Source organism: Chlorocebus sabaeus, chromosome 9, assembly GCF_047675955.1.
Source record: "Chlorocebus sabaeus isolate Y175 chromosome 9, mChlSab1.0.hap1, whole genome shotgun sequence".
Taxonomy (NCBI): domain Eukaryota; kingdom Metazoa; phylum Chordata; class Mammalia; order Primates; family Cercopithecidae; genus Chlorocebus; species Chlorocebus sabaeus.
The window spans coordinates 96,309,161-96,321,791 of record NC_132912.1 but is presented as its reverse complement, the minus strand read 5'-3'; the positions used below and the strand labels follow the sequence as shown (position 1 = coordinate 96,321,791).

The 12,631-nt window shown below is 49.2% G+C and overlaps 1 protein-coding gene across 2 annotated transcripts; it reads left to right on the top strand.

Annotated features, from left to right (window-relative positions):
• Positions 1-509: 509 nt before the first annotated feature.
• RBP4 (retinol binding protein 4) lies at positions 510-10,187 on the top strand. 2 transcript variants are annotated; one of them, XM_007963592.3, is made up of 6 exons: positions 510-662; positions 980-1,108; positions 1,225-1,361; positions 1,529-1,635; positions 7,976-8,188; positions 9,901-10,187. In XM_007963592.3, the coding sequence occupies exons 2-6, from the start codon at positions 998-1,000 to the stop codon at positions 9,936-9,938; spliced, it is 606 nt and encodes a 201-aa protein (XP_007961783.1). In that variant the 5' UTR covers positions 510-662; positions 980-997; the 3' UTR covers positions 9,939-10,187. The 2 variants fall into 2 exon arrangements, with proteins under 2 accessions (XP_007961783.1, XP_007961780.2); XM_007963589.2 differs by lacking the exon at positions 510-662 and adding an exon at positions 726-853.
• The last annotated feature ends 2,444 nt before the right edge of the window (positions 10,188-12,631 follow it).

The following is a 12,631-nucleotide window of genomic DNA, read 5'->3' as shown; positions in this document are numbered from 1 at the left end:
AACCTTAGCTGCTTTGAAAACAAATGAAAATTCCAATATGAGTTGGAAATAAAATTTCATCACAAACAATCGGTAGGTGTTTTTCAAAGTGGTTTCAGGGAAGTGCCACGGAGTAAGCAGGCGACCACCGAGGCCGCTAAAATATTTCCTGTCCTGACCAGGGTTGCGTTTCTGGAGAATATTTAACAGGGAGGGTTTTAATGCTTTTAAAGATGTTGAAACTAAAGAACAAATATTGACCAGAGGGCACCACAACTCTCCTGAAAGAGAGTAAAATACATCCTTTATAAAATGAAAAACTACTTGGATGAATTATTCCAAAATTCCTGCACAAGTGGACCTCAGAGGGCTGACGGAGGGGCCAATTTGGCACGGCCAGGGCCTGGGCACTCACGCACCAGGGAGCCTCGCGGGTACCCTCTCGCTCTGTGAGGCCACGGTCTTCCCGCCAGGTTGACTCGAACCTCCTGCCAGAGCCACTGGCCCCGGAGGCCACCCCAGACCACAGCTGGCGGCCGCTGGCACGAGTGCAGGGTAACTGAGCCAGGGCCGCTGGCGCGTTTGGCCTGCCCGAGGCCAACCCGCGCGGCCGCTCCACCGTGCCCGGGGCTGTCCTGGAGGTGAGGCCGGCCCACGGGGACCCTGCCCACGCCCGGGCGCCGGTGAGTCAGGGCGCGTTATGCAAGTGCCCCCGGCGCCTCCCCTTCGGTCTTTCACCCCGCGCGGTTACGAAAGCGCGACCCCCTCCCCCCGGCGCTATAAAGCAGCGGGGCGGCCGCGGCGCGCTCGCCTCCCTAGCTCCACGCGCGCCCGGACGCGGCGGCCAGGCTTGCGCGCGGTTCCCCTCCCGGTGGTGAGCCGCGGCGGGGGCCTCGGGGCCGGCGGCGGGATGGGCCGGGGTGGGGTGGGGTGGGGTGGGGTGGGATACGGCCGCCCGGGGGTCGGCTGCCGGGCACTGACGGAGGCGCATCTCCCGCAGGGCGGATTCCTGGGCAAGATGAAGTGGGTGTGGGCGCTCTTGCTGCTGGCGGCGCTGGGCAGTGGCCGGGCGGAGCGCGACTGCCGAGTGAGCAGCTTCCGAGTCAAGGAGAACTTCGACAAGGCTCGCGTAGGTATTGGCCCAGGGGGCCCGGGCGGCCCAGGTCCCCACCCCACACCCGCTCTCCCCGCGGCCCGCTGTGCGCCCCCGACACCAAACCCCTGCTGCTGTCATCCTTCTCACAGTTCTCCGGGACCTGGTACGCCATGGCCAAGAAGGACCCCGAGGGCCTCTTTCTGCAGGACAACATCGTCGCGGAGTTCTCCGTGGACGAGACCGGCCAGATGAGCGCCACGGCCAAGGGCCGAGTCCGTCTTTTGAAGTCAGTGACCTCCCGGGCAGCTGCGCCCTTTGCACTCCAGGGTCCCTTCAGGACCCTGCCTGCTGACCGACACGTGGGGATTGTGAAGGGAAGGGAGCACCGGGTGGGTGGAGGGAGGGAGGAAGCCCTTTGCCCGGCTTGGCTGAGGATTCCCTTGGCTTTTGCAGTAACTGGGACGTGTGCGCAGACATGGTGGGCACCTTCACAGACACCGAGGACCCTGCCAAGTTCAAGATGAAGTACTGGGGCGTAGCCTCCTTTCTCCAGAAAGGAAGTGAGTAGTCAGCTCTGTGGGACTGTCTTGGGAATGGGGCCCCTACGGGGCCAAATCGCTGAGTTTATTCTCCAGAGGCACCTACCCTTGGAAAGAATGCCCTGCGGAAAGGTCTGGAAGTGGCAGGAATCCGCAGCACCGCCTGAGGTTAGGGGGACAAGATTGGGAGCAACTACCTGCCCCCGCCCCAACCCTCAGCTCAAGAAACCTGGCCTAAGCTCAAAAGGACCTTTCGGTTTGTTAGGTGTCATTTTCCCCACCAGCCACTGTGCCAAGGTGTGTGCCTTCTCCACGCTTTCTCCTCCTGCCTTCCACATCACCACGCCACCTAGCTCTGCGTTTCCTCCGTCTCTTTGGGCTGAATCCCTGAGGCAGCTTGACTATCTGGGGCTCCCGCAGAGGCCGAGAGAGCCCTATGCAAGGTTGAAGGGAGCACTACGCATAGGGATGGATCCCTCCGAAGTGCCTGGCCTGCTGATGCTGAGGTTCTGAGCCAGACACAGTGTGCTGTAGCAGTGGCCTCTTCCCTTTCCCCTAAGCTGTGAAATTCAGATGTGGAGGGGAGTGATGTTGAGGACTTGTAGAAGAACATCCTAAAATTTGGCCTAATCATGAGGAAACAGCTTTTTTCCCCCATTATTCCCCCCATTTATCCTAAGTTTCAAATCGGGAATCTACTTGATAGCTGGAGAATAAAGCAGGCCAGGGGGCACATATCATGGAATCTTAGAGAGGGAGAGTTAACCTTTTGGAGGGGGTTCAATATGCAGATGAACAAACTGAGGCCAAGAGAACTTTGCCCAAGGACATGCAACAAGTTTGTTAAAGCCAGTGTCAGAAGCCAGGCTTCCAAATCTCAGGCCAGGATTAGGTGGCCCTGAACTACAGGGACTCCTAATCCAGACCAGCTTTTGCAGAGTATTGTTTGAGCTCTTCTGTGAGATAGGACCAAGGGTTGTTCAGGGAGACTCTCTCTGCTCAGTGAGCCAGGGTAGAAGTGTCCTTTATTGTAACCCCTTGCTCACCATATATGGCACACGATCTTGGACTTCTTCCAAAGTTGTGTGTTGGATGAAATTGCATTTTAAATTTTTATTTAATTTTTAAGTTTTTTTTTTTTTTTTTTTTTGAGACAAGGTCTCACTGTCACCCAGGCTGGAGTGCAGTGGTGCCATCACGGCTCACTGAAGCCTCAACCTCCTGGGCTCAAGCAATCCTACTGCCTCAGCCTCCCGAGTAGCTGGAACTACGGGCATGGGCCACCATGCCCGGCTAATTTTTGTATTTTTTGTGGAGTCAGGGTCTCCCCACGTTGCCCAAGCTGATCCTGATCTCCTGGGCTCAAACCATCCTCCCATCTCGGTCTTCCCAAGTGCTGGGATTACAAGTGTGAGCCACCATACCTGGGAGAGAAAAAGCGTGGAAGCTTTATTTTTATTTATTGTCATTGGAATTAATAAAAATTATTTCAAATAGTGCAGCAAAACTTCCCAAAGTGATTTACCTAGACTAAAATATACTTTTCTGATAATGGATTACAAAAATCAATACCAGAGGTACAAGATTACTAATTTTTAGAAAGAGGAAATACATATGCTGTATAGCACTTTGAGATGTTCTCCTTAATGGACTAGGATTCTGTTGGCAATGCCTTTAGGGACAGGGTCAGAGAGGACCCAAGGAGAAGGGAGCATTTTGTTTCTTGCCTCCTCCCCCTATCAAACCAGATTAGTTTGCTTTTGCCTCTTGTATATTGATATTTTATCAGGATTTCATTTGGAGGGGGAAAAGTATTGGAATCTTGAAAGTGATTGCTGCAGATATTAAGTGAGATGACTATAATATGGAAGGCTTAAGGATAAATTCCTTCTTAGGTTACGTTTCAAAAAAGAAGCTATGCAGTGTTGTAGTTAGGCCTACCCGGTTAAAATTAGACCTCCTGAGTTCATATCCCAACTCCACCACTACCTGTTCCTTTACTTCTTTGTGCCTGTTTCCTCATCTGCAAAGTGAAGGGATCATAGAACCTACCTCATGGAGTTGTGTTACAAGATGCAATGAGTTAACAGGCAGAAAGCACTCAGAACGTTGCCTGAGACATGAGCTCTTTGTAAGTGTTTGATATGATGGCTGCCTAGTTATCTCCCTGGTCATGAAATCATAGCTTTAGATTCTGGGTCTAGAATGGAAGGACCCACGGACACCGCTGGGTTCAAGTCTCTTGTTTTAGAAGTGAAGAAACAGGCCCATAGAGAAGTGCCTGGCTCAAGGGCACACAGTGAATTTTTGGCACTTAGTGACACCTCTTAACCCAGGGCTTGTAAAAAGGCACAAACGATCCCTTTGTTTTCTGAGTATCTCGCAAATGGCATGACTTGATGCACCTGCCTTGCTCTGTTTTACATGCTTGTTTTGGGGTCCTCTTAACAAACTCTACTTTCATTCCTCATGCCAGTTTCTTCCCTGACCATGGTCTTGCTTTAAACACTGACTTGGACAGAGGGATGTGAAGACCACTCCAAGAGTGGCCTGCATCCTCAGCCTCTCCCCTGCTCCACACACTGCATCTCACCAAACGGATGTGTTTAAAATGAAGTGCACTTACAGAGAGAAAGTAACTCAGGGCCAAATGATCATGAAATTTGTTGTCAAATTATTTAAAAATTAAATGTGATAAAGCTCTACAGTTGAACATGAATGTCAGTGTTAACAGACTAATGTGGCTTGCTGCTCCAGCCTTGGGCATGCTCAGTACTGGTCTTCCCTTCTGGCTCCACCAGCAGCAAGCAGGATGTCTCAGGGGTTGAGGATACTACAATCAGCAGGTCTTGGTTGAATACAGGCTAGCCTCCCTGAGATTTGACTTCCTTCACTGTGAAATGGGGATAAAGAATAGTTTCTATTTCATAGAATCATTGGAAGGACTAATTAAGGTAATTTGTGAAAATGCTTAGCCTAGTGCATAGTAGGTGCCCAATAAATATTAGCTATGATCATCGCTGTTTTGTGCTCTTGCAGAAAGACATGGACAAAGACTCTCCTTTTGTCCTTCTGTCAGATAAAGTCTGTCACTCTGCTGGTAAAGGGGCTCTTGTCAAGCTGAATAACAATGCAGGCCTGAGTGTTTACATTAGGGTTTCTCAAAGTCAGGGTTCCTGTTCCATCTATATCTAAATGAACTACGGTGCTTGTTAAAAAGTGCACATTTCTGGACCCAAACCCAGAATTATTGAGTCAGACATTCTAAGGGCAGGGCCCTGGAGTCTGAATTTTAAGTATGTTCCTTGGGTATGCTGTTTCTGCACAACGAAGTTTGAGAACCACTGGTCTAGATAATTCAATCTGAAGAGTTATCTTGGCTTACTCAGGTATCGAGGCCTCAGACTCCACTCACTTTTCTGGGGCCTGTTGGGGTATTTTGACAATTCATCAGAAATAGCATTCAATCTGTTACCTGGCCGACTCAGCTAGACTGTTAGGCCTGAGAGCCACAGGGAGCTTCCCACCCAGTCTTGCTGCTTTAGATGATTGGAGCCTGCAGGTTTAGGGAGCTGAAAGGACACACGCCAGGCCCACAGCAGTGAGCAACAGAACAGACCAATGGAGCCAGGTTGCCCGAGACAGCACCCTCTACCAAGCATTTTCTTTGGTTTTGGTGTTGGGACCGGCAGTCCAAACCTCTAAACCAGTCTGTGTAGGTACAGTGTAGACACAGCTGCAGCGTGACCCCGCTTCCTAGGATGGTAGAGGGAGGCAGGGGCTCCCAGCCACACAGCCACTGCTCTCTGTCCCTAGCTCCACTGCATGTGGTCAGCTGCAGTCTGGAAATGGCTCAGGGTGTCTGGTTCTCCAGAGGAGCCCTGCCCAGCCGCTGGGTGTGAGGAGGTTGGAGAACCAAGCTCATTCTTGCAGTGCTCTGGCAGTGCATCTCTTGCAAATACTCTTAAAAGGGAGAGCCTGGTCAAGGTCGCTATGATTTAAATTCTTCGTCTTTGAATTATTCAGCCAAAAGAGCCTGGAGATTAACCAAACCAACTTAGGCCTTCTTTTAAAGTCAAGAACAGTAGCCAATTTTGCTCAATCCAAGTATTGAAAGTTATTTAATTCCTCTGTCAAAATTTACATGCTGGCGACCATTTTGGGAAAAAGAAAAAAAGTTAAGCTGCCGATCCGCCAAGCTAATAGCTGCCTGGATCATGAGTCGAGGACACATTTCAAAGGCAAGTGTTTTTGTGTCTGAGGGTGCCTGTGACAGACACTGTGATCCTCGTAACCAGGGAAGGAATGACTTCATCCAAGGATGAGGAAGACCACCCAGATACTCTGGAGCCCGTGAGGGGAGTCAGCGGTTAGGGTGAGGCCCAGCAGGCAGCCCTGTGGCTTCTGTTCCCGGCCTTTCTGCTGAATAACTTTATGGTCCCTGCGGAGCAGTCATGGTTCTGGAACATCTCCTCAACCCCACCTCTGACACTGTCACCCTGGAACAGCCTCAAGGCACAGGAGTGGCTCATTCTTCTGGCAGGCCTAGGGTGAGTTGAAGAGAGGAGCTCCACACCCACTCCTGGGACAGTCCCCCTGCAGAGCCTGGGTTTGGGCTGAGCCCCATCCTAGGCTGGCACTCCAGGGGTTCTCAGAGAGGCACATCCGGAAGCGACTTAGGGCCAGCATTCCAGAAGGCCTTACACCCTCTATCGCTGGGGGATCCAGTTACCTCTGCGCTTCTCCATCTAGAACACTGCAGAGGGAGCATCACCCCTTGCTCCAACACCTGAGCCTGAGATGGAGACACAAAACCTTTTTCTTTCTTGCCCCTCTCCCGCCAGCGTGCTGATTGTCTGGACACAGCGTGGTGTAGAGGTGAAGCATGCGGGCTCTGGGATCACACTCCCTTCCTTGAATCCCAGTTCTGCCCTGCTCTTTGTAACCCTAGGTAAATTATTAAGTATCTCTGTGTCTCAGATATTAAGTATCTCTGTTTCCTCACCTGTAAAGAAGGGGATGATAGTGTGCACTTTTGGATCAATGTGAGAGGTAACCGAGAAAACAAATGGGAAGTGTCCATACAGTGACTGGCACATAATTAAGTGCTCAGAAAGTCCCAATCATGGTATTATGTCAACAAGAAGGTTAAATTAAGTGAGATGTGGCACTTTTATCTGAATATAGTGTAACACTGTTCTTTCTCTGTGGCAAATCACTCACATACATTCTTTTTTTCGTTTTCCTTTTTATTTTTTTTAAAGACATGTCTCACTCTCACTCAGGCTGGAGTGCAGTGGTGCAAACCTAGCTCACTGTAGCCTTGACCTCCTGTGCTCAAATCAATCCTCCCGCCTCAGCCCCCAAGTAGCAGGGACCACAGACACATGCCACCCCACCCAGCTAATTATTTTCATTTTTCATAGAGACCAGGTGTCACTATGTTGCCCAGGTTGGTATCAAACTCCTGGCCTCAAGTTACCCTCCTGCCTCAGCCTCCCAAAGTGCTGGGATTACAAGCACGAGCCACGGCGCCCGGCCACGCATACATTCTAATTAACGTTCTTTCCTCTCCTGCCTTCGTTGATATTTTTACCACTTTCATTTACTCCTACTCTTCATGGCTTACATTTCAGCCTTGAGGAATACATATAAACTCAGTGGCTCAGCTCTGCCTCTGTGAGTTGTGAAGAGGACAAGGTCTGAGAAGGAATATCTGATGCCAGATGGTGGGCCTCTTGTGTCCTCAAGGCAAACCTATTCTTTACCAGCACAAAGAAGTGAGGAGCGTTAATAAGCAGAATTAGGATGGAGCCAGAGAAGCCATGATCATGGGCGTGGCATCCTCCAGAGGACTGAGAGAGCAGGGTGCAGCGCTGTTAGTGAGTTGATTAGGAACCAGCTGATAGAGACTGAGAAAGACATAAGCCAATATTGGGGGTAACATAAGTTGGTGGCCATCAGATATTAGGCACAAAAGACACAGAGATATTATTGGAGAGTAGATGGGGAAGCGACAGTAGGACGGTTTATTCTGTGATTTTGATGAGCCCACATTCTTGGTGGTTCTTGGGAAAGATGCTGTCACATTTACAGTGACATAGTCACAGGGAGAGATGATTATTGAAGTGAATGAGGTTTCCCTGACTGCAAGATTTTTTTCGATAAAGGAGAACAAGGCCCTTTCTGATTTGCTGAATTTTGTAAAAGCTGTCAGAATTCTCTGAAGTGTCCTGCTTCCTAAGGAAATAAAACCAGCTTCTGGAAGTCACTGTGTTCTCAGGCCTGGTTGTGGGTTTCTCTGACATCTGAGCCCATGAGGGAGAGTCTTTGATTGGCACGATGGCTTTCTGGCTTGCAGATGATGACCACTGGATCATCGACACGGACTACGACACGTATGCCGTGCAGTACTCCTGCCGCCTCCTGAACCTCGATGGCACCTGTGCTGACAGCTACTCCTTCGTGTTTTCCCGGGACCCCAACGGCCTGCCCCCAGAAGCGCAAAAGATTGTAAGGCAGCGGCAGGAGGAGCTGTGCCTGGCCAGGCAGTACAGGCTGATCGTCCACAACGGTGAGCGGGGAGCAGGGAGCAGGGAGCCTCCTGGCTCTTTCTGCAGGGCAGTGGGTTTGGACTTTGGGCCCATGTGCTAGTGAAATTCATTTCATCTGTACCCCAGAGAAAACAGGGAGTCTTGGGGCCAAATCCTGATCCTGCTTGGCCAGATTTTTCACTGACCTTCCCACAGGGCTCATGCAGGTGTGGGTAAAGGCCTTTGTCCAGTTCACTGGCACTAACACTGCAGTGGGCTCTCTTTTCCTTTTATTCTGCTTCCTCGGGCCATTTCTGGGGTCACCCCTGGCTAAACTGCCCCAAACAACCATTTTGACTGAATTCAGATTGTTTGGGATTGAGCAGCCCAGTAACGAGGTGGGCAGCTCATGTGGTCATTGGTGTAAAAACTCCACAGGGACATCAAGGTAGTAAGCTCCAAAGAGAATGATTTCAACGCACCTTCTTTTTTCTGTATGAAACCAAATAGCCACGACATTGACCAGCTGTGTTTCCTCAGTTGGGTGCTTTGAGATTCCCTGGAACAACCATAAGATCTTTTAGGAGCTATTACCCTTGTCTAATCTTGATTTTAAAACCAGAAACATTGTGGAGGAAAGAGCTCCATTTAGTTTGAATGGACACCCACTCATTGCTATGGGATACTGGGTTTCAAAATCCAAATAGAGTAATGCTAAAATGTATTAAAAAATTAAACAAAATGGGCCAGGCGTGGTGGCTTATGCCTGAAATCCCAGCACTTTGGGAGGCCGAGGCAGGCAGATCACATGAGGTCAGGAGTTCAAAACCAGCCTGGCAAAACCCAGCATGGCAAAACCCCATTTCTACTAAAAATACAAAAATTAGCCAGGCGCGGTGGCATGCACCTGTAATCCCAGCTACTCGGGAAGCTGAGGCAGGAGAATTACTTGAACCCAGGAGGCGGAGGCTGCGGTGAGTTGAGATCCTGCCACTGCACTCCAGCCTGGACAACAGAGCAAGATTCTGCCTCAAAATAATAATAATAATAAATTTAACAAAATGGAGCATTTCTGTTGGTCACGAACTGACCCACTACACCAAACAGATGGGAACTCAGACCAAAATCAAACTGATTTTGAAGCTTCACCCTTGAAAATGAAATGTAGGGCCGGCGAGGATTCCACCACGGCAGGGCACCTTAGGAAGCAGATTATGCTCACTGTACAGATGAGAAAACAGAGGCTGACAATGATGAAGAAAGTTGCCCTAAATCTTTAATAGGCAGCTGAGTTGGATGCATACCTAGAGTTTTGTGACTCTGAAGTCTCTTGTACCACACCATCTGGTGACACATGACATGAGACATGGAAACACTTTATAAAACCATCACCAGTGTGTCCCAGGTCAGGCTGCCTTGGCCCCCACTTCCTGAAAGCTGAGGATGGCCCCTGACACTTTGAAATGCAATAAGGCAGACTTAAAAGAGAAATCAAAGGAAGCCCTGTTCATCAGCAGGTCTTATTCTCCCCACCCCCTTTATGTCCAGAGAAATTCAGTGGGTTTCAGAAACAGCCTTGAAGGTGTTGATGAATTACAGCCAACTGTAACCTTAAGGGTTGCGATCTGCTGTGATGCATTTCAATTAAGAGACATTTGAATGAAGCCAACTCCAAGGCCATCATGATGTTCATTATCTACATAAAAACTGGGTCCACTTTCTGTCGTTAATGGCTTTGTTTTGTATTTTCCAGGTTACTGTGATGGCAGATCAGAAAGAAACCTTTTGTAGCAAGATCAATAATCTAGTTTCATCTGAGAACTTCTGATTATTTCTCAGTCTTCAACTCTATTTATCTTAGGAGTTTAATTTGCCCTTCTCTCCCCATCTTCCCTCATTTCCCATAAAACCTTCATTACACATAAGGATACACGTGGGGGTCAGTGAATCTGCTTGCAGGTAAATGTCTTTCCTGAAAGTTTCTGAGGCTTAAGATTCCAGACTCTGATTCATTAAAATATAGTCACCCGTGTCCTGTGATTTGAGTTTTCATTTGTGTTTGTGTCTGTGCTGCAGATGGACGGGTGGGGTGCGCTTCTTTATACCAGGAGCACGCGGCTCTTTCTGACCTTTGGCCTGTTCTAGCGCCTAATCTCCATTATTAAATACTGGCTTCTCCTAACTTCCTGAAAAGGAGGTTTCCTCTGTCACTTAGGAAAGTCTTACCTACCAGCCTGGCTAAAGCACTGGTGCCAAAAGAGGAAGTGAGTAGATAGGTCAGGCCAGTGAGCCCAAGGCCTCAGTCAGCCCTAGGCCTATGAGGTGGGCGGGCTGGCAGCTCACCAATGCTGGATTTGAGAGGCTGAGCCACAGGGGGCAAGGTGAGCTCTAGGAAACACTCCTTAGCCCTTTATTGTCTCTAGCACGCAACTCACCTCTTTCAGGTGTAGGCAAAATGTTGAGGGGGAGGACGGAGGCCTCTGGGGAAATTGGAAGATGGGGCTCTGGAATCTCGTTCTGTAGGAAAGATCAGAGCACCCCCTACCTGGAGTGCAGGGAGGGGCTGGGTGGGGATAAGTAGCAGGGGCTGGGACAGAACACCAACATCCTGCATCCTTAGCAGCACGTGGGAGCCTTAGTGTATGGGTGCAAGGCCACTCACTTCAGTTTTTCAGGTGTTCCCAGGGCCTCCATTTCCCATGTTGAAAACAGCAGCAAGGCTTTGGTACCAGAGGGTCTTGGTTTAAGTGCACGTCTGGTTCAGATACGTATTAGCTGTGGATTTGGGGCTGGTTACAAGGCTTCTCTGAGCCTCACTCTTTTCTTGGGAGATAAGGGAAAATAGTCCTTGCCTGATGGGCTGCAGTGAGGATTCAATTAGGCAATGTCTGTTAGAGCTCTGGGGAGCTGTGAAACCGGTGATGCCAGGCTGACGTCTATGAAATGCACTGGGAGTGAGGAAAGGGTCACAGATCTCCACCGGGGTGTTGAGATATCCAGGGACCGTGAGAGGCTCCTGGGTGCCCCATGCTAGTGTTCTCCACCAAAGACAGAGGAGACAGGCGATGTGCATGGGAGAGCTTTGCTTTCCTCTCTCACGGAACCACAGGCTGTCAAGGCTGTCAGAGCCTTGCTCCGCAGCTTCAGTTTGACAACCTCAGAGAACCATAATGATATAGGAGTTAAAAAGAAATTACTTAGGCAGATAGCAAGGGTATGGAAGTCCTTGGTAAGATTTTCCTTTTAATGAAAAGCAGCCCCTAAATCCTTTTGTAACAAAGAGCGGCCTGTAAAATCGTGCTGCACACGTAGACAAGCAAGTTGGAAGCTTGCATGGGTGAATGCCAGCAGATGTGTCCATTGGAATGTACTACCTACGACTAAGCATGTTCAAAATGGCGGTTCCATCTTCCCTTTTTGCCAGCCACGAGTGCAGTAAGGAGCAGACAAGATGGCCAAGTGGAAAGTCCATTTGCATAATCAGATTTGGGTGGGGTGGCCAGCCTTTCTCCTGCACTATGTAAACATCACACCTGGTCAAACCAATCTGTGAGCCCTATGTAAATCAGACACCACCTCCTCAAGCCAGCCTATAAAACATGCTGTGGTCCACCACTTTTCCTTTTTCAGATGCTTCTGTCTCATGAGAGAGAGAGAGCTGCTCTTCCTCTCTCCTTTCTTCTGCCTATTAAACATTCTGCTCCTTAACCCACCCACCTATGTCCATGTCCTTAATCCTCTTGGCACAAGATGACAAATCCCTGTTATTTACCCCAGACAGCGATGCCGCTTCAATAAGATAACCACACATCACTTCCAAAAACAGGTTTAATTGATCAAATCTATTAACTAAAGTGAGCAAAACATCTCTGTTCATTTGTCCTCGAGCTTGTGATTTCCATGAATCTGACTTCAGAAGCAAGTTGCTCCAGAGACTGCATAAGCAGTCACTACTGCTGGTACTGATTTCCTCACCAGCAGCAAAGGTTGGCTGAACACCTGCTATATGCCAGGCCCTGTGCTGCTGTGCATTCCAGCCACTGGCCCAACCTCCAAGTGGTGGAGTGTCCCTGGGTTCAATTTTTGACTCTGGTTTTCTTTATCTCTCCAAGGGAGGTTTTATAAAACCATAGGCCTATAAACACCATTTACAACTCCAAACAATGTGCATCTCCAGGCCCAAGCTCCACATTTCTGCATCCAACTGCCTATTCAATTTGGAAGTCTCACTAGGATTTCAAACTTATGAGCTCCAAATGAAACTCTTGGCTCCCCCACCCCTAATCTTTGCCCAGGCTCCCCCATTTTTGTTGCCTGCTTCACCATTCAACTCATGATAGGCTAAAAAGTCAGGGTATTCCCATTGAACGCTCTCTTTCCCTCACATTCTATCAATTCCATCCTTTCCATCAATAAATCCTCTTTGTTTTACCTTCCCAAAGTATATTTACAAGTCATTTCTCACAATCCCTCCCTAATGCCAC

Excerpts from the sequence above, each read along its gene's own strand:
- RBP4 (XM_007963592.3), top strand. The coding sequence starts at position 998 with ATGAAGTGGGTGTGGGCGCTCTTGCTGCTGGCGGCGCTGGGCAGTGGC. Across the intron at positions 1,362-1,528 it reads GGCCGAGTCCGTCTTTTGAA|TAACTGGGACGTGTGCGCAG; the intron begins GTCAGTGACCTC and ends TGGCTTTTGCAG. Across the intron at positions 8,189-9,900 it reads CAGGCTGATCGTCCACAACG|GTTACTGTGATGGCAGATCA; the intron begins GTGAGCGGGGAG and ends TGTATTTTCCAG.